Raw genomic sequence first — 26718 nt, forward strand, 5'->3', positions numbered from 1 at the left:
TGGAGTGGGTTGCCATTTCCTTCTCTAGCGGATCTTCCAGACCCAGGGATCGAACCCTGCTCTCCCACATTCCAGGCAGATGCTTTAACCTCTGAGCCACCAGGGAAGCCCATTTTTATGCAGAAGTTGCACTATAATACCATGAAAGCTGGCACTAGCAGCAGAGGTATTCTAAGGAGTATACTGTTTTCCCTGGTGGCTCAGCAGTCAAGAATCTGCCTGCCAATGCAGGAGACATCCCTGGGTCAGGAAGATTCCCTGAAGAAAGAAATGGCTACCCACTCCAGTATTCTTGTCTGGAGAACACCATGTACAGAGGAGCCCGGCAGGCTATAGTCCACAGGGTAGCAGAGTCAGACATGACTTAGTGACTAAACAGAAACAAGAACATATTAGGTTTCCAGATGCGTCAAAACAGGGGTGTGGGTAGTCTTCTTTTTTAATTTACTAAATTATAATCTGAAAGCCCTTAGGGACAAGCAGGCTATAGATCCCTGTTCTATAGAAAAGGCAAGCATTCTCTACACAGGCCACAGGGATCTATCACCAATTCTGATTCCACCAAGTGCTCCCAAACCAGTGCCAGGAAGAAGGGCCACAAGAGAAGACTCTACACATGGACATCACCAGATGGTCAACACTGAAATCAGACTGATTATATTCTTTGCAGCCAAAGATGGAGAAACTCTATACAGTCAACAAAAACAAGACCAGGAACTGATTACGGCTCAGATCATGAACTCCTTATTGCCAAATTCAGACTTAAATAGAAAAAAGTATGGAAAATCACTAGACCATTCAGGTGTGACCTAAACCAAATCCCTTATGATTATACAGTGGAAGTGAGAAATAGATTTAAGGGACTAGATCTGATAGACAGAGTGCCTGATGAACTATGGACGGACGTTCGTGACATTGTACAGGGGACAGGGATCAAGACCATCCCCATGGAAAAGAAACCCAAAAAAGCAAAATGGCTATCTGAGGAGGCCTTACAAGTAACTGAAAAGAAGAGAAGCGAAAAGCAAAGGAGAAAAGGAAAGATATAAGCATCTGAATGCAGAGTTCCAAAGAATAGCAAGAAGAGATAAGAAAGCCTTCCTCAGGGATCAATGCAAAGAAATAGAGGAAAACAACAGAATGGGAAAGACTAGAGATCTCTTCAAGAAAATTAGAGGTACCAAGGGAATATTTCATGCAAAGATGGGCTCAATAAAGGACAGAAATGGTATGGACCTAACAGAAGCAGAAGATATTAAGAAGAGGTGGCAAGAATACACAGAAGACTATACAAAAAAGATCTTCACGACCAAGATAATCACGATGGTGTGATCACTCACCTAGAGCCAGACATCCTGGAATGTGAAGTCAAGTGGGCCTTAGGAAGCACCACTATGAACAAAGCTAGTGGAGGTGATGGAATTCCAGTTTAGCTATTTCAAATCCTGAAAGATGATGCTGTGAAAGTGCTGCACCCAATATGCCAGCAAATTTGGAAAACTCAGTAGTGGCCACAGGACTGGAAAAGGTCAGTTTTCATTCCAATCCCAAAGAAAGGCAATGCCAAAGAATGCTCAAACTACTGCACAACTGCACTCATCTCGCACACTAGTAAAGTAATGCTCAAAAGTTTCCAAGCCAGGCTTCAGCAATACATGCACCGTGAACTTCCAGATGTTCAAGCTGGTTTTAGAAAAGGCAGAGGAACCAGAGATCAAATTGCCAACATCCACTGGATCATTAAAAAAGCAAGAGAGTTCCAGAAAAACATCCATTTCTGCTTTATTGACTATGCCAAAGCCTTTGACTGTGTGGATCACAATCAACTGTGGAAAATTCTGGAAGAGATGGGAATACCAGACCACCTGACCTGCCTCTTGAGAAACCTATATGCAGGTCAGGAAGCAACAGTTAGAACTGGACATGGAACAACAGATTGGTTCCAAATAGGAAAAGGAGTACGTCAAGGCTGTATATTGTCACCCTGCTTATTTAACTTACATGCAGATTACATCATGAGAAACGCTGGGCTGGAAGAAGCACAAGCTGGAATCAAGATTGCTGGGAGAAATATCAATAACTTCAGATATGCAGATGATACCACCCTTATGGCAGAAAGTGAAGAAGAATTAAAAAGCCTCTTGATGAAAGTGAAAGAGGAGAGTGAAAAAGTTGGCTTAAAGCTCAACATTCAGAAAACGAAGATCATGGCATCTGGTCCCATCACTTCATGGGAAATAGATGGGGAAACGTTGGAAATAGTGTCAGACTTTATGCTTTTGAGTTTTAAAACCACTGCAGATGGTGCCTGCAGCCATGAATTTAAAAGACGCTTACTCCTTGGAAGAAAAGTTATGAGCAACCTAGACAGCATATTCAAAAGCAGAGACATTACTTTGCCAACAAAGATTCGTCTAGTCAAGGCTATGGTTTTTCCTGTGGTCATGTATGGATGTGAGAGTTGGACTGTGAAGAAAGCTGAGCACTGAAGAATTGATGCTTTTGAACTGTGGTGTTGGAGAAGACTCTCGAGAGTCCCTTGGACTGCAAGGAGATCCAACAGTCCATTCTGAAGGAGATCAGCCCTGGGATTTCTTTGGAAGCAATGATGCTAAAGCTGAAACTCCAGTACTTTGGCCACCTCATGCGAAGAGTTGACTCATTGGAAAAGACTGTGATGCTGGGAGGGATTGGGGGCAGGAGGAGGAGGGGACGACAGAGGATGAGATGGCTGGATGGTATCACTGACTCGATGGATGCAAGTCTGAGTGAACTCCGGAAGTTGGTGATGGACAGGGAGGCCTGGAGTGCTGCGATTCATGGGGTCGCAAAGAGTGGGACACGACTGAGTGACTGAACTGAACTGAACATACTTTTTTGAGAATAAAGTCACTATCTTATCTCCCAACTTAAAAACTGGCAGTTAAAAAAAGTCCATGTTCAGTGACTTAGTGATTGGTCAGCTTATCTTGGCAGCTACGGCAAGAAATAACATTGTTGAAAGACACACCAGCTGCAGGTGTCCTGTGGACTCTCGACCACAAAGTGGCTGTTTCACTCACTTTGGAGATTCTCAGGCTGAACCTCCCCGACCCTGTGAATGGAACAGAACTTTGGCAAGTCTTCAGGCTGGTCCTCTAGATGCTGGAATAAATCCAAAGCAGTATTTCATAAGAAGTCTGCCACTGCCTTAGCCCGCCCGTCTCAGATCAGGGCTGTGACTGTCCCCTGGGTGGCAGGTGTCATGACAGGCATTTCATACATTATAGAAAGATGTTAACCTACTTCCAACTATACTACTGTTGCACGTAAGCCAGGACTTAACTGCCCAAGTGGGCGTTTTGCCAGACAGCATAGCGTAAGCCGTCTACCACCCAATATTTCTTGAGATATAGATGAGAGAGACAACATTTCTGGTGGTTTCCTAGTTATGGAAGCTATTCACTCTCCAGATACATCTGAAGTAGCCCAGAATGCAGATGGATCAGGGGCCTCTCCCATATCACTCTGCCAACCCCATCTCCCTGCTCAATGACCACTCCTCAGATTGCCTTTTTAAGAAATTTTATGCATTATTTATTTAATTTTTGGCTGCCCTGGGTCCTCATGGCTGTGCGTGGGCTTTCTCTAGCTGCGGCGAGCAGGGAGGGTGTCTCATCGCGTTGGCGTCTCTGTTCCCAAGCCCAGGCTCTGGGCACACGGGCTTCCGCAGTTGCGCCACGTGGGCTCTGGAGCGCGGGGGCTCAGTAGTTGTGGTGCATGGGCTTAGCTCCTCCACAGCATGCAGACTCTTCCCGGACCAGGGATCGAACTTGTGTCCCCCGCCTTGACAGGCAGATTCTTAACCACTGGGCCACCAGTGAAGTCCCCCCAAACGGCTTTTAACCCAGAGCATCATTATGGAAAACAAGCCTATGAATCACTTGTGCACCCTTCGTAAGACTGCGGCGGAAAATATGGTTCCCTACATCACACGCTGCTTTCTTTATGAGGACTCCTGGGAACAATTCCTGTCTGGCTTCCGTGTGAACAATAGTTAGAATTTCTGGAGCAACTGGTTTGTGTTTATCTCAGGGACAATGTGAACAGTGTAGCTGCCAAGCTTTCCTTCTTCTGTCGGTGGCCGTGGTCCTATGGGCTCTGCCTGTGACTCACCAGAAGCAGCAGACGTACAGAAATGCAGGGTTTTTGTTTTTTGCATCTGATCAGCTCCCAAGTGTTATTTTCCTCCTGTCTTGTGTTGCCTCACTTTTAATTTATGCTATCGTGTTATGCTTTATGTTCCACTGAACGCCACCTGAAAAGCGTTCTGTGAAATAAGGTTTGGTTTACAATGAAAAGTAGATAAAAAGGATGTTGAAGAGTTTTAAACCTTGTGTTTCTGACTATTTTCTTCAAAACTTCGATTACATTCTGCTTGAACTTCTTTCCACTGTTAGACTCAAGGTATGGAGCACACAACACCCAAAACTGTAGCAATAACATTCATAAAATAATTGGAAAGCCCAAATACAGATGCTGAATATACTATGACTGTCTCTTCTTATTCTCATGACCCAACTGAGGCAGTGCCATTGAAATGACAGAGCTTCCTGGGAGCCCAATGCATTTTAATCCTAACTATAATGAATAAATAGCATTACTTAATCCTTGAGTGACACATGGACGTTCCCTGTGCTATCTTGCAGTCTGCATGCAGCCCCGGGAAGCAGGAACAGGCATTATTATTTACTGCTATTTTTATTCTACTTTACTGCTAAGAAGCAAGAAAGAAGTCCCCAGATGTGCTTTCTCTGCCCAGGGATTTTCCAACTGCAGGAAATGGGCTCAAATGCAAGAAGAGAAATGACGCTATGAACTCCCATCAAGATGTGCTGGGAGTGAGTTGAGGACCAACATCCAAAATGTCAGTCAGAAGGGATGATAGAGATCTTTAAGTATATGAAGTTTGAGGTAATGGGAGTCAGCTTCTTTGGAGCCATATTCCTCATTCCTTGAATGGGAGGTGATGACTTCAAAGAGCTGCACTCTCCCATAAGACTCTCTGCAAGGTCAGAAATGTTCTCTGTATGTGTCCAACACGGTAGCCATGAGAACAGGTGGCTCTCATGCACTTGAAATGTGACTAGTGTAGCTGAGCATCTGAGTTATGAATTGGAGGTATTTTAGTTGATTTAAATTTAAATAGCCATAGTAGGTTTAACAAGGTCGCAGGGTACACGATCAATATAGGAAAGTCAATGGTATTTCTATATATACTAGTAACAAAAAATCAGAAACTGGGTTTTCTAAAAGTCTTCTACAGTAAGTAGAATCAAAAATGGGACATACTTAGGGATAAGTCTGACTAAAGATATACAAGACCTGGATACTGAAAATTACAAAACCTTGCTTGGTGGAATTACTAAAGATCTTAATAAGTAAAGAAATATACCATGTTCATGGTGACAAGTTTCATTATTGTTAAGATGTCAGTTTTCCCCAAAGTGATCTACAGATTCAATGCAATAAACCTCCATCAAAACCCTAACAGGCTGTTTTTTTTGTAGAAACTGACCAAAAAAAAAAGTCACATGGAAATGCAAATGTACTTAGCATCTAAAATGTTCAGTTTGCCTCAACCCTGGAAATCTGGGCTTAAGGGACAAAGTTTGTTAGAGAGAAGTTTTTTTGTTTGCTTGTTTAATATCTTTATTGAATTTGTTAAAATACTGCTTTTGTTTTATGTTTTTGGTTTTTTGGCCACAAAGCATGTGAGATCTCAGCTTCCTGACCAGGGATCGAACTCACACCTCCTGCATTGGAAGGAGGTCAAAACTTCGATTACATTCTGCCTGAACCTCCTTCCACTGTTTGACTCAAGGTTTGGAGCACACAACACTCAGAACTGTAGCAATAACATTCATAAAATAATTGGAAAGCCCAAATACAGATGCTGAATATACTATGACTGTCTCTTCTTATTCTCATGACCCAACTGAGGCAGTGCCGTTGAAATGACAGAGCTTCCTGGGAGCCTAATGCATTTTAATCCTAACTATAATGAATAAATAGCATTACTTAATCCTTGAGTGAGTCTTAACTGCTGAACCACCAGGGGAGTCCCCTCGAGAGAAGTTTGGAGAGGTCATAATTGTAAATTCTTGTTCTGGCACTTTTATGCTTGTAGCCCCAGTTTCTCCATCTGCAAAATGGGAATACTGATGCCTACATAACAGAATTAGCAGAAGAATTTAACAAGATCATGGGTGCAGAGTATCATCCAAGAAGAGGCGTATGAAAAATACCCCTTCTCTTCCCCACCAAGCCCTTCCTCACAGTACACATTTTCTTCCCTTCCCAAAGGGTTGCACAGGTGTGAGCGGGTGGCCCCTCCCATCCTTACCTGGAGCCAAAGTTTGTCATGCTGAGACCACTTTCCACCAGCAATGCACTGAAATGTGGCATTCTGCCCCACGTTCACTTCAACATTTTGAAGCCGCAGAAAATGAGGTGCTTTTCCTAAAAGAGAAGCCAAAAAGCATATGAAGACAGAGTTCAACAGCCTGACTGTTTTTCTGTCAGCGGATGGCAGATCACAGTGGACACTGGGTGGGCACTTTTGTGCTTGGGAGATGGCCTGGCTCAGTGAAGAGCTACTGTGGAGTGATCACTTACAATGGGCCAGGTACTGTTCTTAGACATTCATACGCATCACCTTACTCAAAACTCACACAAACCCACAAGGTGGGCAGTAACTCCATTTTAGCGATAAGAAAATCAATGCTCTGAAGGGTTATGGGATCTGGCATGGTCAGACAGCCAGAAACTAGGGGAGGCAAGACAGGAGTCCCTCTCTCTGAGAGCCTCAAAATCCATATTAGCTTCAGGGCAAAACTGTCATGTTTGGAAGAGGAAGCTGGGGAAGTGGAGGGCTCACCCTAGAAGACACCTCCCTGTAGCCTGGGTAAGCAAAAAGAAAAACCCCCACAACACCTGGCCTTGGTGATGATGCTGATACTGAGGACAATGGTGTGGGGGAGGGGAGCAAAGAGAAGAGGATGGAAGGAAGGAGAAGGAGAACACCAGTGGCCTTCACTCACTCGTGGCTTAGTTCGTGCTTGGTGTCACGTGCCGTGTCTACATACAGTAACTCATTTAACCCAATGCAGTTGGTGATGGTATTATTTCTACTATACAGTGAATGAACCAAGGCATAGAGAATTCAAGACCTGTTCAGAGTGTGCACTCCTTCTGGTAACTCAGGATGGGAAGGAGGTAGGGCATTTATTCCAAGGACTTGGGAAAGGACTTTCAAATGAATCTCATGATGTCCCTGGGCAATCGATTCTAGAAATAAACATGTGTTTTATGTTGGGTAATGCGATGGCACCCCACTCCAGTACTCTTGCCTGGAAAATCCCATGGATGGAGGAGCCTGGTAGGCTGTAGTCCATGGGGTCGCGGAGAGTCAGACGCGACTGAGTAACCTCACTTTCACTTTTCACTTTCATGCATTGGAGAAGGAAATGGCAACCCATTCCAGTGTTCTTGCCTGGAGAATCCCAGGGACGGGGAAGCCTGGTGGGCTGCTATCTGTGGGGTCGCACAGAGTCGGACACGACTGAAGCGACTTAGCAGCAGCAGCATCAGCAGCAGCAGCAACTCAGTTTCATCTCTTTTCTTGTTTGTAGAGAGAGGTCCACACCTATACAAGCTCTCCAAAGATGGGTGGATTGACAATCTAGGTCTAGAAGAATGAGTTTCTTCATCAAGGCACAAAAGTGCCAAGGATCCCTATCATATCAACTAAATCAATGATGAACCAATCAATGAACAGCTCTGGAATGTGATCAAATGCAGACTTCTTAAGAGGATCAAGGAGGTTCAATGAAGGCCCCTGGCTATCTTCCCAGAGAGATTCAAATACCCAGACAGACAAGCAATGATAATACATCATTTACTGAAAGCTCCTACAGTGCTAGGTATGGTGGTGTTTTACATGTTTTAATGAAGTTAAAGTCATAACATTCCTAAAGTAGACTACTATTACTTCTCTTTCAGAGATGCAGAAACCAAGGCTCGCCAAGTTTAAGTTGTCCAATGCTACGTGGCATTAACGACAGGAACAGAATTAAGTCCAGGTCTGTTTTAGCCCCAGATTTCACCATTTAACCAGAACATTCTCTTGCCTCGTAGGCAAGAAGAGATCAGTGACTTCACTTAGAGTCCAAGGTTCAAAGAAAGAGCTCCCAGGCAAAGCTGTGCTGGTTCTCCAGGTTCTTCTCGTTGCTCTGGAATATTTTATCACGAGAGATCCCTTTCCGCGGCATTTGTCCCCGTGGCCTTCACCCTTTGAACTATCCGCTCCATAAACTGTGTCACTACCCGCAGTGCTCAACACACGCCGAAGACCTTGGCGTGATCAGGCAGACCTCCTGTGTGAAAACATACACCTGCTGCTCACGTTTTTAAATGAAGTGACAGCAGCTCAGAGTCCCCCTCATGCCACCACCCAGGGCCCCACGACTAGATGGCGTCAAGAGTCTAAGGCCCAGGGAAGCCCTCTCACGAGTTTCTTGAGCTGAGGATCCGTGCATCCAGTCAGCCTGACAAATGTCATGCTGCTTTGATTGTCTGAAATGGCTTCCTTTTCACTCTCCTGTATAATTTTGTAATGTTATTTTTGGAACTATCAGTTTAAGTCAATTCTTAAGTGGGAATAGTATGAACCCTGTAAGCCCCGTTTATGCCACCGGTTTGAAGGAGGGAGGAACATCTACTCCATGGTAGGGAGGAGGCGTGGAGTCTCAGCGCCAGTGTTATAAGGCTTTGTGTTGCGTTTTTCAAAGGGAGGTCTCCCCCTACCCCTGGGGACCCAGGGCAAATGGTTAAACCTCTGGGACTTGTGCGATCTTCTTTGGATCGATGTCTCCTGCTTGCTTCTGGTGCCTCCCTTCTTCAAAGCAGCAGACCTCATGCCTTGGTTCTTTCATCTGCAATTCATCTTCCTCCCTCTCTTCCAGGTTCAGTGAGAGAGAATTTAGAGACTTCATGGCCCCTGGTGTTAATAGTTCTGGGAAATCACCAAGGGTTTACATATAGCAGAGATAATGAACCCATGCACTTGCACGAGTCTCACAGTTATGTAAAGAGAGGAAGTGGTTCACTGTAAAACAAACAAAAACAAAACTGCCACCTCCTTGCTCCCATCTTCATTTCCCCACTTTCATAGAGAGCTGGGGGAAAATAAAGGGTTCTCTGTATCAGAAAAGCAGCAGCGCAAGCACGCTAATAACGGGAATCCAACACCAGCCTTAGCACTGAGGACACATAAGGAGTGATGAGGACCCTGTGACCTGTGGGAAGGGGGCAGCTAGCAGTTCCCTAAATCCAGCACATGGTGGCCATACAGCTATGCTTGAGATAGCCAATCATCTGACTGCTAACAGCAAATAAGAAATTCAGGCTTTAGATGAAAGCACTCATTCTAAAATCTTTTTTTAAAAAAATAGTTGCTAGTATCATTTATTTAATTAATTTCTTTTGGCCACACCCCGAGGCATGTGGGATCTGTTTCCCAACCAAGGATTTCATCTAAGCCTTCTTCATTGGAAGCATGGAGTCCCAGCCACTAGACCACCAGAGAAGTCCCTAAAATTGTGACTGAATTTATTAAAACATCATCCAGGCTCAACAAAACATGACTATAGGCACGCTCTTCTAGTTGGTGGTCTCTCAGACACAGCTTCACAGGGAACAATTTCTACCGGCCAGTCTTGCCCGGGCTGAACCCCTAGGTCCAGAGATGCCCCCACCCCTGCAAGTGTCACAGTGAAGCATCACTTGCACGCCAGCCCTAGATCATGGTTCTCAACACAGGAACCTTCCCAGACCACATTCCTCCTGCTTAGCACCCTCTCCACACGCCATCACTCTGAGTCCTGGCTTCATCTCCAGCTCATGACAAACCTCTCTCTCTCGCTCTGGCAGATGTTCCTTATGCTGGAGACCAGTGTGGTCCAGTTCCTGAAGTTCCTGGCCTCCACATCCTCCTCCCAGCCCAGCCCCCAACTCCAGTCTCCCCCTGAGCCCTGTCCTCTCCCAGCGGTGACTTTCCTCCAGCATCTACAGCTCCAAGAAAGATATGAGGCCACTCGCTTTAACTCAACCTTCCAACAAACACAGACAACCTTGGGGCCCAGACCAGCCACCAGCGTGGGGTTTTTAAGCATCCCACACTCACTCCCCACTGAGACCCAGCTCCCCCAAAATGCGACCTTGTGGAATGGGATTAACAGAAAACTGGCTGTGCATTTGGGGCAAAACGCCTTGATGTTGGTGACATTTAAGCTCCTGCAGATGTCAGTGCAGCATCTGAAGACATATTATTGTGCCCTTTATCTCGCTCTTTAAACCTGACAGTGCTCAGTAGGAAGCCACACAATTGAGAAGAAAGCACACTACTTACATTAAAAACGTGCTGCAGACCGTGGGCTCACGACATGGCCCCACAAGGTTATGATGGGGGGAAAAGTTGAAAAAACTCTAAAAGTCAACCTAGGAGCTAGAAACTTAGAAACCGAGTGGAAAATTGTGCTGACATTTATCGTCCACGATTATAACTGCAGCGGCCCTGCTAATGGTGACACAGAGAAACAGCAGCAGAGGGTAACTATGGCTAAAATACTTGCAGAATGACTCAAAAATGTTAAATGGGGTATAAAATATAGAGGAGAGGTCTCAGTTTGTAAGAGAAAATAATTTCCATTCAGTATCACACCTAACTTCCGGTCACTGTTTTGGAAGCTGTGAGGCAAGTGTTTAGAGTCATTACTTCAGCTCAAATCGATGGAGAGTACATTTGCAAATCATTCATTAAGCCTCATAGAATTTTTGGAATATTCAGCGGAATTGCTTATTGATAAAACTCTGACCGTATGTTAATTTTTTAAAAATGCTTTAGAGAAATGGAGTGGAGAATTACGAAGCCTGAGGATCTAAAGAGGATGTTGTTGGTTTTTTTTAAATATAGCTAAATTTTTAAGAACGGTGAGTGAAGTCACAAATGCATTAAGGCTGAGATTGTGGGAAAAGCACTGTCAGTTCAAAGATCAGTTCAGAAGCTACTAGCAGGTTGCACAGCTCTTGGGCTCATGAGCAGACTCTAGGACCCGTGCACAGTAGGTACCTTGAAAGGCAGCACTTCCTCCCTAGAATCAAACACCTAGCCAATTCTATAAATCTAAGAGTGCACCATTTTTGATGCCTCTGGATCCTGCTCTGATTGCATAGGACTAGTGGATTCTACCTCCTAAATGCATCTCTCATCTGTCCACCATCTCTCTCCCCCTCTAAATTTCCTTACGGCACCGCTTACCATCTGTTATGAGCTGAATTGTGCCCCACCCCCCTCAAATTCCCATCTCTTTAGCCGTAATGCTCAATAGCTCAGACTGTGACTGTATTTGGTAACAGAGACGTAAAAGGGTGACTATCTTCAAATGAGGTTGTTAGGGCGAGCTCCAGCCCGATCTGACTGCTGTCCTTATAGAAGAAAATTTGGACACACAAAGACACACCAGGGGCACATGTACACAGAGGAAAGACCATGTGAGGAGACACACGCCACCTGTATCTTGGACTTGGGGGCCTCCAGAACTATAAGAAAATGAAATTCTTATGAAGCCACCCAGTTTCTATGTTTTGTGACGGTAGCCTTCGTGGACTAACATACCGTCTGTTATAGATCAGATAATTACCTGATTATTTGTTTTCCTTTTCAGTCTCCTCACATCAGTGGAAGTTGCCCATGAAGGCACAAAATGAATCTGTCCTGCTCATTCCCACAAACCCAGACTAGCACCTGGCATGGAGCTCATGCTCACTAAACATGCTGGATGGTGAATGGATGTCTTGCCACCACCCTGGTCCAGGACACACCATCTCTTGCATGACTCCAGAACTGACTGGTGTCCTGATTTCCTTATTCTTTCTTTTCCTCCTTCAATCCATCCTTCACAGAATTGAAGTGATCTCTTAACAATTAAATGAGATCCTATCCATCCCCAACATAAACCCCTCTGGAAGTACTTCGCTGTACTTAGGTTCAAATGTAACCACTCAACAATCATGCTCAGGGCCCTGCTTCCCTTTCACCAAGAAACACCTTCCTCCATGCTCCCCTTTCACGATCCCCACACCCAGGACACTCTGGCACTATCAAAGTGACTCCCCTGCAGGGTCTCACCACTTCCCGTTTCCTCTGCCTAGATGCCCCCTCCCTGAACCTTCATACAGTGAACTCCTTCTATGACTTGGATCTCAGCTCAGACCACATCTTCAAAGACATCTCCCCGACCACTCTACCTAAGAACCCCTCCACATCCCAGTCCCTCACATTTGTTAGATTCCTAATACTTATCACGATCTAAAATTACATTAGTGATTTATTTAATATTAGTTACCTATTTAGTATTTTTTCTCCCTCTGGAGTGTGAATTCAAGTGGGCCTTAGGAAGCATTCCTACGAACAAAGCTAGTGAAGGTGATGGAATTTCAGTTGAGCTGTTTCACATCCTAAAAGATGACGCTGTGAAAGTGCTGCACTCAGTATGCCAGCAAATTTGGAAAACTCTGCAGTGGCCACAGGACTGGAAAAGGTCAGTTTTCATTCCAGTCCCAAAGGCAATGCCAAAGAATGCTCAAACTACCACACAACTGCACTCATTTCACACGCTAGCAAGGTAATGCTCAAAATTCTCCAAGCCAGGCTTCAACAGTATGTGAATCAAGAACTTCCAGATGTTCAAGCTGGATTTAGGAAAGGCAGAGGAACCAGAGATCAAACTGCCAACATCCGCTGGATCTTAGAAAAAGCAAGAAAATTCCAGAAAAAACATCTGTTTCTTCTTCATTGACTATGCCAAAGCCTTTGACTGTGTGAATCACAACAAACTGTGGAAAATTCTTAAAGAGATGGGAATACCAGACCACCTGACCTGCCTCCTGAGAAATCTGTAGGCAGGTCAAGAAGCAACAGTAGAATCAGACATGTAACAACAAACTGGTTCCAAGTTGGAAAAGGAGTATGTCAAGGCTTTATGTTGTCACCCTGTTTATTTAACTTATATGCAGAATACACCATGAGAAACGCTGGGCTGGAAGAAGCACGAGCTGGAATCAAGATTGCTGGAAGAAATATCAATAACCTCAGATATGCAGATGACACCACCCTTATGGCAGAAAGTGAAGAGGAACTCAAAAGCCTCTTGATGAAAGTGAAAGAAGAAAGTGAAAAAGTTGGCTTGAAAGTCAACATTCAGAAAACTAAAATCATGGCTTCTGGTCCCATCACTTCATGGCAAATAGATGGGGAAACAATGGAAACAGTGAGAGACTATATTTTCTTGGGCTCCAAAATCACTGCAGACAATGACTGCAGCCATGAAATTAAAAGATGCTTACTCCTTGGAAGAAAAGTTATGACCAACCTAGACAGCATATTAAAAAGCAGAGACATTACTTTGCCAACAAAGGTCCATCTAGTCAAAGCTACGGTTTTTCCAGTAGTCATGTATGGATGTGAGAGTTAGACCATAAAGAAGGCTGAGCGCCGAAGAATTGATGCTTTTGAACTGTGGTGTTGGAGAAGACTCTTGAGAGTCCCTTGGACTGCAAGGAGATCCAACCAGTCCATCCTAAAGGAAATCAGTCCTGAATAGTCATTGGAAGGACTGATGCTGAAGCTGAAGCTCCAATACTTTGGCCACCTGATGAGAAGAACTGACTCACTGGAAAAAACCCTGATGCTGGGAAAGACTGAAGGCAGGAGGAGAAGGGGACGACAGAGGATGAGATGGTTGGATGGCATCACCAACTTGATAGGCATGAGTCTGAGCAAACTCCGGGAGCCTGCAATGGACAGGGAAGCCTGGCGTGCTGCAGTCCATGGGGTGGTAAAGAATAAGACACAACTGAGCGACTGAACTGTCTGAACTCCCTCTGTCCATCTGCTACGTATACACCATGGGGACAAAGACCTGTCTATCTTGGTCACGAGTATCCCCTGGGTCCAGCAGGAGTTCCTGACACATAACTAATGCTCAATAATTGACTACTGAAAGAAAGAATGACTAAAAACCCAAACTGGATATGAACGGAGCATGCAGAATGGGCTTTGGCTAGGCCCTGGTCCACTCAACACGACTCACGATAGATCTCAGAGGACTATGTGCACCACCAATATTTGTATGTAGAGTTAAATGGGATTTTCCAATTCCAGCCCCTATCACAGAGTCCTCATGTGTTGATTTCTGGGAAGTTTAAGCTTAAGCCTCCTAAGCATCTAGGCTGAACTCAGATGAAGCACATTATGCAAGAACACAGTCAGGGGCATGTCTTCCTGAGTTATGTCGCATGGCCCATTTGCTGGGTAACTGGCTCTCGGCAATTCCATAACCAAGTCATCTACTCTCTCCTCAGCAGGGGGAGTATGAAGCTGTCAGAAAAATCCTAAACTCAGAAGCAGCCCCGATGGAAGGAGGATTCCAAGAGAAGCCATGAGACTCTGAGGGTAGACCCTCCAGAGAGCTCTCCCCCATGGAGATTTCTCTGAGAGAAGGAAGCGTGTGGCCGCAATAGCAAACCATGGATGGTGTGCAGAGTTCAGGCAGAGCCAAGACTGGGAGGAGAGACAGGGTCAGGTTGGCCCTCATGGTGAAGGCGAAGGCAAAGCAAAGGACAGAGTTCTGGGATCCCAGGAGAGAGAACCAAGCCGGATCCTTCAGGGAAGAGCCCAAGGTCACCTACTAGAAATACCTAGTACAAGCATCCTGCACAGGCCAAGCAGGAGGCAGCAGCTGGGTGAAGCTCCAAGGACAGGATGCGTGCAGGGCTTGGGGAAAGCACAAGGCCTGTCTCAGAGAGACTCGCTCAAAAGTGGGGGCTGTGCAGGTCACTCCTGCACAGTATGTGAGGCTAAGTGGACCACATGTAGAGCAGATGTCTCCTGAAGTGGTCTGAGGTCAACAATTATTCTCCAATGGGCAGCAGACGCAGATATCCAAGATCAAGGGATGCGGAAATTTCATCCTTGTAAGAGGGACTCATCAGTATATCCACAACACAAAGGTAGATTCCTTAGGCCAAAGTAATGGCGAGTCATCTGACAGGATGTCAGCATTCCTGAGATGCTGGCTGACTTCTAGGAAGGAGGTATCTCTTGCACAGACCCCAAACACAGTTACCCGAAATGTTGTCTTGCCAAAGCCCCTTGGAACTCAGCTCAAATTCCTCTAGAGATGGTGATCTAAGACAACAGGTCAAACAATGCCACTGGAGTGCCAGGAAGGAAGTGATGCCTGAGCCTGTGACAAAGTCACTGCAGCAGAAGTGGAAAGAATCAGTCCAGTGAAAGCAACATGGGGACTTCCCGGGGGCGGGGGCGGTCCAAGTGGCTAAGACTCCACACTCTCAATGCTGGTGGCCCGGGCTGAAGCCCTGGTCAGAGACCTAGATCCCCCATGCCACAACAAAGAGTTTGCAAGCCACACTAAGACTAAGCACAGCCAAATAATTACTTGAAATAAAAAGCAACATGGATGGGGCAGAAATGAGAATAGCCTCAAAACGGGAGGAACAAAAGGCATCAAAAGACAAGACATATGACATCTCTTGAGGGAACAGCAAACTGCACCAGAGCCCACAGAATGGCTTGTGGCTTTAAGCTAGAAGCAGAGAAAGGACAATCCTAGGAGTTAGTTACCTGAAACCTGCCAAGGAACTAATGGGAATCTCCAATCTGCAGACACTAGCTAATGGGGCTGGCAACCTAGCCAGCCCTTGTATGCTGCTGCTGCTAAGTCACTTCAGTCTTGTCTGACTCTGTGCGACCCCATAGATGGCAGCCCACTAGGTTCCTCTGTCCCTGGGATTCTCCAGGCAAGAGTACTGCAGTGGGGTGCCATTGCCTTCTCCTGGGCTGCCTTAATCCATATGCATACCCCTTTGATTACAATACCTGCATCAAATGTCACAAGATATGATGCCCTTTCAACTACCTGTACCCAGGACTGGTCCCCTCTGAGATGTCTATAGTGAACCAGGGACCCACAGTTCCTTGCTCAAATACATTCAAATATCTTAGCCTAAATACAGTAGAGAGAGAGAACTTTCAGTGGAAATGGTCTGGGCATGGAGTACAATGCCTTTGAGAACTCTCAACCCTGTACCATAAGTACTAGCCACTGTGAGAAATCTCTCCCTACGCCTACACAGAGTTGATGAGGGTATTTAAAATTACTTTTAAAGAATTAATAGCTTAGTGGTACTTTTCCCTGTGAGTGAACAGTGTGCTAATTTGCTCAGTGTTTTGGGTGTTGGTTCCTTTTTTAAGACAATTGCACAAGATTCTATCCAGAGCCCTCTAATTCTTCCACTTCAGTGGCCTGAATCCCACTAATAAACAATCAGGACTTAAGACTCCTTTAATAATGAAGAGAGATTCAAACGAAGATGTTTTGCCACTCTCTGCAAATTCCTGGAGGTGCTTGCCTGTTGAACAGGCCAGCGAAATTATGGATTTATTCAGGACTGATTGCATTGAGTATGTAAGCATTTTTTGAAGGATTAAAAAAGAGAGAGAGTGAGAGATGTTTGTGAGCTGAATGAATAGCAGGGACTGCAGCCTCCAAACCACATGAAACAAGGCTGTGCTTAGAGCAGGGAAGAGACTTACTGCATGGATGGGCAAGGACCCGAACCTCGTCCACAGCGATGTAGCCAGGATGGCCCTTCAGAGAGACGGATTCAAATATCACCTGCAACACACAAGGCAGGAGTCAGTTTTGCAGAAGGGGTTGAAGGCGTTCATCACAGCTGTCCAACCTCCAAACAATTTATGCTTCAGCTTCCCACTAGAACCATCCAAAAAGGTCTTGTATTAGGCTAGGATATTACCTTGGCAATTGACATGGATTTTCAAAATAAGGTAAAAAGGTCACCTTCTGGTGACCAGCAAAAGAAGAACCAGCCACATGGAACATTTCTAATGGCTTTCAGAAATAACCCTCAGATGAAAGGAAAACAACCCAAACTTGGCCTTGAAACTTCAATATGCACCTTTTTCATTATTGTTTCAAGTGAAACACAGAGAATTACTTCCTATTATCTCCATTTTCTTATGCAGGGTGAGGGAGAAGCCATTATAAGCCAAGAATGGTTTACCTTGATTTGATTCCACATCCTCAAGGAATATAGTCCATCTGAATGACCTAATAACATCCCTTAAAAATAAGCCCCCCACACCACTGTTGCTATGCAGGAATCCACAAGCAAGAAGTTCTTTGATCCTCCATGCTGACTCCCACCCGCACTGCTTACTTCAGTAACCAGCTTGTCACCCAATATCCACCTTCACAAAGGAGATGTGACCATCTGTGTGGACAGAATGGCCAATGCCCTGGATGTCCCTAAGTCCAATGGCTTCATCTTCCAATTGGCTTCAGTCACGTGCTCACATGTGTCCTCTGCATGCCCACACTCACCCTCCATGTGCCCACACTCACCTCCATGTGCCCACACTTGCCTTCCACGTGCCCACACTCGCCTCCACGTGCCCAAGCTCACCCTCCACGTGCCCACACTCGCCCACGCTTGTCCTTCATGTGCTCACACTCATCCTTCATGTGCTCACACTCATCCTTCACCCCACACACTGGAGTTTTCAGCTTCTTACATTTTGGCACACCCACACTCCTCTCCCAACTCACTCCCCTTAAATCTGCTTCTTTGGCACATATGGTACCCTGGGTCCCAGTTTTTCTAGAAACTGTATGCTGCCTGGACATCTTTGTTTTAATCTCAACAAACACACAGTCCCCTCACTCTGTCAAATAATCACCCACATCCATCGCACCTAAAGCCCCAATTCCTCATTTTGCTGTTGGCAAGTCTATTGCAAAACTGCTTTCTCCACCTCTGTATCCCCACCCAAATGTCTCCCTTTCAACAGGGAGACAGGGAGACTGTCTCCCAGTCACCTGCCCAATCCCTACAGATAACCACATCACATCTTTAAGAAACAAGAGGACCACAGAAGGGCTAACTTCTAACTTCCTACTGATCAGCCTAACCTTCATGGGTCAGATGACTACACACCAGCCACTGTCCGCTCTGCAAGGCACGGCCCAGTGCCCCTGACCTCTACCTCGGCTGTGTTTTCCAGCTTTTTGGTTCTCCCTCTTCATCCCTTATGTCCAAAGCCTCCCTTTTATTCCTGACTCTGACAAACTAGACGCTTGGATTTCTCTTACTCTTGAAAAGCTACCCTTGTGGCAGCAGTAGTATTTGCAATCCAGTTGTATTTCAATCATATTTAATTTTTTTCAATAGTCTTAATTATACTCCCTCTATACCTCCCAGCTTCTCAGTGCAAAACCTCAACCCCATCACCTGGACTTTGTCCTTGACACTACCCCCAACATTGATCTCAGGGAAGACACCACCAATCTCTTAGTAGTGCTCTTACCACTTAAATCCAATAGATATATTTCAATCTTTATCTTACTTTAAGAAGGAAAATAGTACAGGGCTTGGGTTCTGGGTTAGGATACCTGAGTTTTAGTCCTGGTTGTACCAGCTTGTGTGTGTACCTTGTGTGTGTACACCTAATGTGTGCACTTTGTGTGTGTGTGCACCTTGTGAGTGTACCACCTTCCATGTGTGCACCTAGTGTGTGCACCTTGTGTGTGTGTGCACCTTGTGAGTGTACCACCTTCTGTGTGTGCACCTACTGTGTGTGCCTTGTCTGTGTGTGCACCTTGTGTGTGTGCCCCTTGAGTGTGTGCACCTTGTGTGTGTGTACCACCTTGTATGTGTACCTTGAGTGTGTACACCTTGTGTGTGTGTGTACCTCGTGAGTGTACCTTTTGTGTGTGCACCTAGTGTGTGTACCTTGTGTGTGTGTGCCCCTTGTGTGTGCACCACGTGTGTGTGCCCCTTGAGTGTGCACCACGTGTGTGTGCCCCTTGAGTGTGTGCACCTTGTGTGTGTGTGTACCTCGTGAGTGTACCTTGTGTGTGCACCTAGTGTGTGTACCTTGTGTGTGTGTGCCCCTTGTGTGTGTGCCCCTTGAGTGTGTGCACCTTGTGTGTGTGTACCACCTTGTATGTGTACCTTGAGTGTGTACACCTTGTGTGTGTGTGTACCACCTTATACCTTGAGTGTGTGCATCTTGTGTGTGTACCACCTTGAGCAAGTTACCTTACTGCTCTGCGCCTCAGTTTCCTCATCTGTAATTATAGTGTCTACCTTGTTAGGTAATTATTCATGTTAAGGGAGTTAATATACTAATTTCTGTAGGAAAAAATAAAAAAATATAACGAACACAGAAAACACATTTAAAAGAAATAGCATGAAAAGATTCAAATTGTGTAGTAAAAGTAAAAAAATTCTATTATGTTAATAAACATAAATAGGTTAAAACAAAGAAAAGCTCTCAGACTCTCTAAACGAACAAAGTCTAATTACATGTCATAAGATAAACACCTAGAATGACTCAATAGCCTTAAGAATAACAAACCAAACAAAGACACAGGAAAATAGGAAAATACAAACAGAAAATTATTGTTGTAAAAATAATGCTAAAGCATCAAAGTGGAATTTAAATGAAAAAGAAATATAAAAACCGCACAAGATCACGTAATAGGCGAACATCTAACTTCAATAAATTCTTCAAAGAGGAAACTATACAGGCATGGTTCTATATATTCTCTAACCAGATTCCCTAAAGCCATAAACTAACGACAAAAGCTTAAAAATCAATTTCTTAAAGTTGAAATATTGTCTATTTCTTAAATACATAATAACTATACTGTCAAAGTATGTTTTGTTAACAAAAGTCTGAATGAAATAAAATTAAAAGTCAAATGGCAAGTTGAGAACAATATCTGTAATATATATGCCAGCTAAAAGGTAAATATCCTATTCTGTGTAAAGAATCCTTGAGAATCATCAAAACAAATAAGCTCTCTAAAAGAAAAATCAGTGAGTTAAGCAGGTTATTCACAAAAGATGAAGCAAGACTGGTAATGTTTTATGAATGCAATGTTTTTAATGACACTAGGGAGATTATGGCAGATGAATGTTTTCGCCTTAACCCTTTCCTAGATTTTCCAAATTCTCTACAATAAAAATGAGCTTCTTTTTATTTACAATAAAAATTAAGTGCTTTAAAGTGTATTACATTTTCATATCTCTCTGCATATTATACTACCCTTGGGTCATGTACCATAACTAACTCCACTACCACACCTATCACAGCAGAGTGTCAATGCCTGTTCATGAATTATTTCATCCTGTAAGCTCTAAACCTATTGGGAGCAGGGACAGTCTCATTCATTCATATTTACAGAGACTGTCCTCTGTACCAAGGATTGAGGCACTTGCAGGGAGGAGCTAAAAAGTGAACAACAAGCTTAGGGTTCTAACTCTGATAAACTTTACACAGGAAATTACACAGGTAAATCAGGAAATTAAATTCATTTTGTGATTAAGTATAACTAAGTGGGAGAGGGTCTACATTACTTAGAGTAGTCAGGAAAGAACTCTGAAAAGGTGATAATTAAAAGGAGACCAGAAGGATGAAACTGGCTAGTTAAGGAAGAGGTGGTGGATGTACAAAGGCTCTGAGCCAGGAAAGAACTTGAGGATGATCTGGGAATATAAGAATGAGACCCTGGTGTGGCTGGGATATAGCAAGCAAGCTAGAGTAGCTCAAGGCAAGGCTGGAATGCTAGCTGCAGGTCAGATGACATGGAGTGCTATAAGACTTATGGGAGTTTGAATTTTCTGCTATTACTGAGGCATTTGAAGCTGGAAAGTGACATGATTTAATTTACATTCAAAAAAGTTCATTCTGGCTATTCTGTGGAAATTGACTGGGGCAGGACGTGGAGCTTGAGCAAGAATGAAATTGAACAGTTGGCTACGGTAGTGGTCCAATCAAAAGATGAGTATGGCTTGGACCATGGTGTTAGCCATGAGGAATAAAGATGCTGATGATATGAAAGATATTTTCAAGGTAGAGATGAAAATAATTACTGCTAGATTAAGAGGAGAAGAGTGAAGAAAAGAGAAAATACAAAGAGGATTCTTCAATTTAAGTCTTGAGCTTCTAGGCTGATTCTGGTCTCCTTTATTAACACAAAGAAAATGAATGTGTGTGTCTCTGGGCACACAGGCCGAGCTACATCACAATTTTTTTTTCCAAGATGCCAACTAAACATCTTAATGGACATCCTGAGGAAGCTGATATTATATTTCGAAGCTCTTGGGTGATCTAGGACCAGAGTTACAAATGTGGTAGTACTGGCATCTAAATGCCATTTAAATCTATACAACTAGATGAGGTCACCTTGAAAGAGGGAGCAGACAGTTCAAAGAAGAGGACTAGGGCCCAAGGCCAAGTGTGGAAAGCCCAATAGAAGATTTCTTAGGATGGTAGATATTGGAACATGGTTTTAGGTAGAGGGGAATGAGTCAGGGAAGTAGCATGGAATACAAGGGAATGGGGAGTTGATGGAACAGATTCTAGAGGGGACAAAAGTCAAATGGGGTCAAGGTTACTGGTGGAGTGACCGGTACTAAACAGAGGGGGACCTCATCAACTAAGACTGAATAATAACAAAAATAGAGAAATAAAACCATAGTAACAAAGGTCAACCGCATTAACCTTTTTATCAGTGGTGGTCTCAATCTAGCCTCTCAACAATCCTAAGCGGTGGGGCCAGCTAAATTACCAAAACTCAGGAAAGAAGCCAGAGGCAGGTAGGAGGGTTGAGACCCTGGTTCACAGCCAAGTCCATTATTGAACTTTATTGGAAAGCAGTCCAACTCTCATTTTTAACCAAAACACTTGGTTAAGCAGAGTTCTTTTTTTTTCCAGTTACTCAAAGTTCAACTCTATTAATACTCTTCTCACACTCTGCTTCTCACATCATCTCTCAGTATGCAACCTATATCATAATTATTAACAAATACTCCATGAGCAAACCCAAGGCTGGCCATGAGAGAATGGGTGCGTGACAGTGACACGTACAGCTGGTCACTGCTCAGTGTCCTTCCTGTAGCAGAAATAAGAATTCTATAATGAGACAGACAATCTTTCATTCATCAGAATTCCTCTTGGGAATGTTTTTCTATAACACGCCATGGTAGGTGAGACTTGGGTTTCTCAAATAGGAGACAGTAATATTCTGTAAGAAATAAGGGGAAGAAGGTACTGCTTTTTTAATGAAGTAAATAAATAACTGTAAAATGCTGACAATACATATCGTAAATGCTGATGAATGGTTATTACTGCCCTGCTGGATGGCATCACGGACTCGATGGACTCCGGGAGATGGTGATGGACAGGGAGGCCTGGCGTGCTGCAATTCATGGGGTCGCAAAGAGTCGGACACAACTGAGTGACTGAACTGAACTGAACTGTTATTACTGCCCTTACTCTGGACAGAGGGATGGCAGATGAGAAGGAAAATTCAAGGGAATGGTGGGGAAGAAAGAAATGGACTTCCCAATGTGACAACCCCTTATGCCCTCACCCCAAGTTTCCACTAAGGTTCCTACACTCACCAGACTCTGATGTGAGCTATGGAAGGTGGAAACTGCTGGTGGCTGGGCTTTGGGTCCATGCGGGGAGGTACATGGAAATTAAGAGGCACGGATGGTTGCAGGTGCCAGGAGAGCTGGGAAGGGGACTATGACAACACACAGAATCCTTGATGAAGGCTCCAGGATCACAAGATATTAGAAGTAGGGACTGTGGTATGTTTATAAGACAAGGCAGGTCCTGGATGCAGCTGAGAATGAAAGTACCTCCCAGAACAGATGGGGAATATTCTCCCCATCACTGCCAGAGTGCTCAGAGAAGAATGCTCACACAACCTACAGGAGCCAACAAAACAAAACAAAATCATGCAAACTGCCATGAGATAGAGCCCTCAATGGCCTGAGGGCAGAGGGTCACACAGCTGGGGGTATCAGCAAGAGTGCCAGGAAGTCCACCATCTTCCCCAGAAAGGAAAGAGAAGGAAAACAGGCCTGTGATGGATGGGCTTGGGCCTACCTGGACTCACTTGCTGAGCTTGTCCCCCAAACACTGAACTCTCACAAGGCGGCTGACTCTCAGGCCCACACACACGAGCCCGGGTAGGTTGCCCGCTTCCAGAAACAAGGGCCAACCCTGGGGAGCATAACGCCAGGCACTGGGGAGGGAAATCCCAAGTGGTGGCTAGAATGTGCCATCAGTAGATTATAGGATTGTGAATCTGAGTCACAGAGAAGCAATGGGGATGGAGATGAAGTTGGCAGGGACAGCCTGTAGAAATTACATATAGTCCCAAAGCCCCAAACACCCCCTTATCCATCCTTGCATGCTTTATAGTTCTGAAAGAGATCCGGGCAATGCAAATTATCGCTGGGACTCATGGCTCAAGCTTCTGATCACAAGGAGCTTTTGTAAGAAGACATGAGACAGGGGAACATGGAACATGGTTAGAGAGATCAGGTTTGGCTGCAGCAAGAGATTGTAAGGGTAGCAGCATGACCAGGGACATTCAAACATCAGGAGAATGTGAGTGCCCCTCTGAATTCTCACTGCTGATAAAAAAGGAGGACGCAGTAAACAAACAGAACAGCAGAACAGAATTTGGTCTTGTATGGTGCAGGAAAAGCAGCTGTCACAGCTGCAGCTCGGGCCCCAGGGCCAGGCTCCCGACTGACCAAGTTCTGGGGAATATGGATGACTGGAGTCCTCTCTCTAGGTCAGAAGGTGCCTGAGGAGATGGCTGCGGCCTCAGGTGGAACGGGTCACCCTGTCAATGCACTTCTGGTGTGGGGGTCCTGGTCAGGAAGATCCCACCCAGCATCTTACCAGCTCCAGTTCCTGGGGACAGACACCACAAAGGGCCAGGGTGATGTCAAGACCCTCGGTGACCGAAAGACCTGCTCAGGTGTTCTGAAGTGAGGCAGAACCGTCATCTTCAAGCCAAGCACACTCATAAGAAAACCGCAACCAAGGCCCTTGAGGACTGAGGGTCAGGAACGGGAGAAGTGAGTGAGTGAAGAATTGTGAGGAAAAAAAGGCTCCTCTAGTGCCATCTGTGTACAGGGGACGAGAAGGGCAGATGGGGGGAGACAGAAGACCATCCATGATGCTCCATGTCGGTGTATGGAGACAGGGACACTGGGGTGCAGAACCAGACCACACCTTCCCTGCAGGAAAGTCTTCAACCCCAAAGCAGCCGTGTGTCCCGACCATCAGCTACATACCCGTAAGTCCCAGACCCTCAGAGACCTCCTGGTCCTGGGGGATTGGAGCTTGCCTGGAAAGGGACAAACCTCTCCCAGAGCAGCAACTGCTGGGCCAAGCCAGGAAGTCAAGTCCCAAGAGAGGCTCAGAGATGAGTCACCCCTCAAACTCTCCAAAAAGCAGGGTATGTGCCCATTTGGGGGAGGATGTGGATACGTCAGGACACAGTTTAAGGGACTTGACGTTTTCTGGTCACCATTGAAGGCCTCAAGCAGAGAACTGGTAGAGCAAAACATTTCAAGGGGCTGCAAACACCTTCTCAAAAGATAAGAGAGACAGAAAGATCTTGGCTAACCAGAACTTCTCTTTGGAAGAGGACTATGTATATTTTTATGATGGGGAGATTGCTTGGGGTAAAATCAAGACACTCTTTTCCACATCAGCCCAAGGAGCCCTGCTTAAAAGAGGAGGAGGAGGGTTTGCTGCCTAGTAGGGAGGAGAGATGGGTGAGTGAAAGAGATGGGGTGGAGTTTAAAGAAGGTAGAGACTCGCTCCGCACCCCATGATGCCTCCTGAACTGTGCATGAAGGAACCAACCACACAGAACACCAGAGGCCAGAGGAACGTCTGAGAAAGGGACTGGGCTTCATGTTCCAATTAAATTCAAGTCGAGTGAGTCTTAAATTTCGGGGGTCTACATAGCTGAATAAAAAGGCAATTTCACTGAGGCAGGTGATGGAGAAGAGAGCAAGCAAGTGGTAGCACAATTAATTAAAGTTCTTTTATTTTTTTAAATATTGGGACAGAAAAGTTCAGAATCATTAAAAACTGAAATAGAATTAACATCACCTGGAATGGAGCAGCCACGTGCAGCACGGCTTCAGCTGCACCGGGCAAGCCCCTGCTCCCCTGAGAGGAGGCCAGCGAGGGGTGGATGGCAGGGGGCCCTTCTCATCTCAGGCCATGCTGAAGGTGCAGAGAGCCCACTAATAAGAAAGATGAAAAGTCCCTGTTTGTTACAGAGCTACAAGTCAATTTTAGGACTGTGAAATATGACTTTGATAAATGAATACATAAGCCATCGGGGTCTGAAGCCCAGCCCCGCTGAGAACCAAAATGGTATTTAGTCCCCAGAATCAGACATACAGATCCAGAGCTGGGGGTCTGATGAATTTTCAAGCTCATTTTGCAAACGTCTTCGAATCTCCAGACAGGCACCCTTTTCTCTCACCGGATGTACGTGTGGGGGGTGTCCCTGGGTGTGCGGTGAGTCTGAGAACCAGATGGTGAGTGTGTACACCTGTGTATGTGCCACGGGGCTATCCACTCACAGCTCTGTGTGTGTCTGAGAGACCCGTGCCTTTTCTAAACCGCTGCTCTCAGTGCATTAGTGGCTTTCTCACCACAAAGCTCAGAGCAGAGGAGATGGAATGAAATGATGCTGTGGCGTAACAGGTTGGAAATCAGAACCTTCTCCCAGATGAGGCTGCTCATCACAGGGACAGCTCGGAGCTCAGCCACAGCCGGTGTTTCTTTAAGGAGGACCCCCCACCTCCATCCTCTTTGTCTGCTCTCCCCTCACTTCCTCCTCCCTTCCAAACACTGCGGGGCTCAGTGAGAGCCTGATATAAGTTACATACTACCTCATTTAATCCACGGACCCATGGACCTCTCCATTTTACAAATGAGACAACTATGCTCAGAATGGTAATGGGGCAGACCCAACACGGCACTGCTAGTGAGCAAGCAGTTCTCAGGATGGGCATGCTTTCCCCTCGCTCCTAAAAGCAGGGAACTGAGCTTGCAGCCAGAGGACCTAGGCAGAATTATGGGGATCTCAAATGACCAATAATATCCCTTACGCTGGAACACAGGACATGGTGCCGCCCAACACGGGAGTTACTATCAGATAAATGAGAAGCAAATATATGCTTACCACAGAGCTGAGACATAAGAGATGCCCAGGACACACTCTTTTCCCCCTTCTATACCCATCAAAGAGCAGGGTCAGTGGTGGGTCTAACCCTCACCTGGGTCACTTTTCTTGCTCCTTATCCTTCCTTGCACCTGTGGCCCCCATCCTGTATCCATCTGCATCAGGTCCTAGGTAGGGGGTTTCTAAATTGGAATGCTAAGGCCTCCTTGAGGGGATCCATGGACTTACAGAGACACTTGAAGCTATACTTAGTGAAACAGGGGCAGTTTCGGGACTGGGGTACCAGAATTTTAGTCCCAACTTTGCCAATGATTTGCTGTGTGCTCTTGGACTTCACTGTCCATCTCTGGACCTCAGCTTTATCACCTACCTGAGGATTCAGCAAACTATGGCCTGGAGACCAAATCTGGTCCATCACTTTTTTTGTGCAATAGAGTTTTATCGGAACACAGCCATGTCCTTTCATTTACATATTGTTCACAACTGATTT

At 45.2% G+C, this 26718-nt stretch overlaps 1 protein-coding gene across 8 annotated transcripts in view; it reads right to left on the minus strand.

Annotated features, from left to right (window-relative positions):
• Positions 1–26718, minus strand: part of PTPRT (protein tyrosine phosphatase receptor type T) — a 1160687-nt gene that overhangs the window by 708644 nt on the left and 425325 nt on the right. For all 8 annotated transcript variants that reach the window (XM_069548590.1, XM_069548586.1, XM_069548589.1 and 5 more), the window contains exons 4-5: positions 16718–16799; positions 6386–6501 (exon numbers count right to left, since the gene is read on the minus strand). In XM_069548590.1, the coding sequence (XP_069404691.1) occupies positions 6386–6501; positions 16718–16799 (198 nt within the window). The remainder of the gene's footprint in view (positions 1–6385; positions 6502–16717; positions 16800–26718) is intronic.

This window comes from Ovis canadensis, chromosome 13, assembly GCF_042477335.2.
Source record: "Ovis canadensis isolate MfBH-ARS-UI-01 breed Bighorn chromosome 13, ARS-UI_OviCan_v2, whole genome shotgun sequence".
Taxonomy (NCBI): Eukaryota; Metazoa; Chordata; class Mammalia; order Artiodactyla; family Bovidae; genus Ovis; species Ovis canadensis.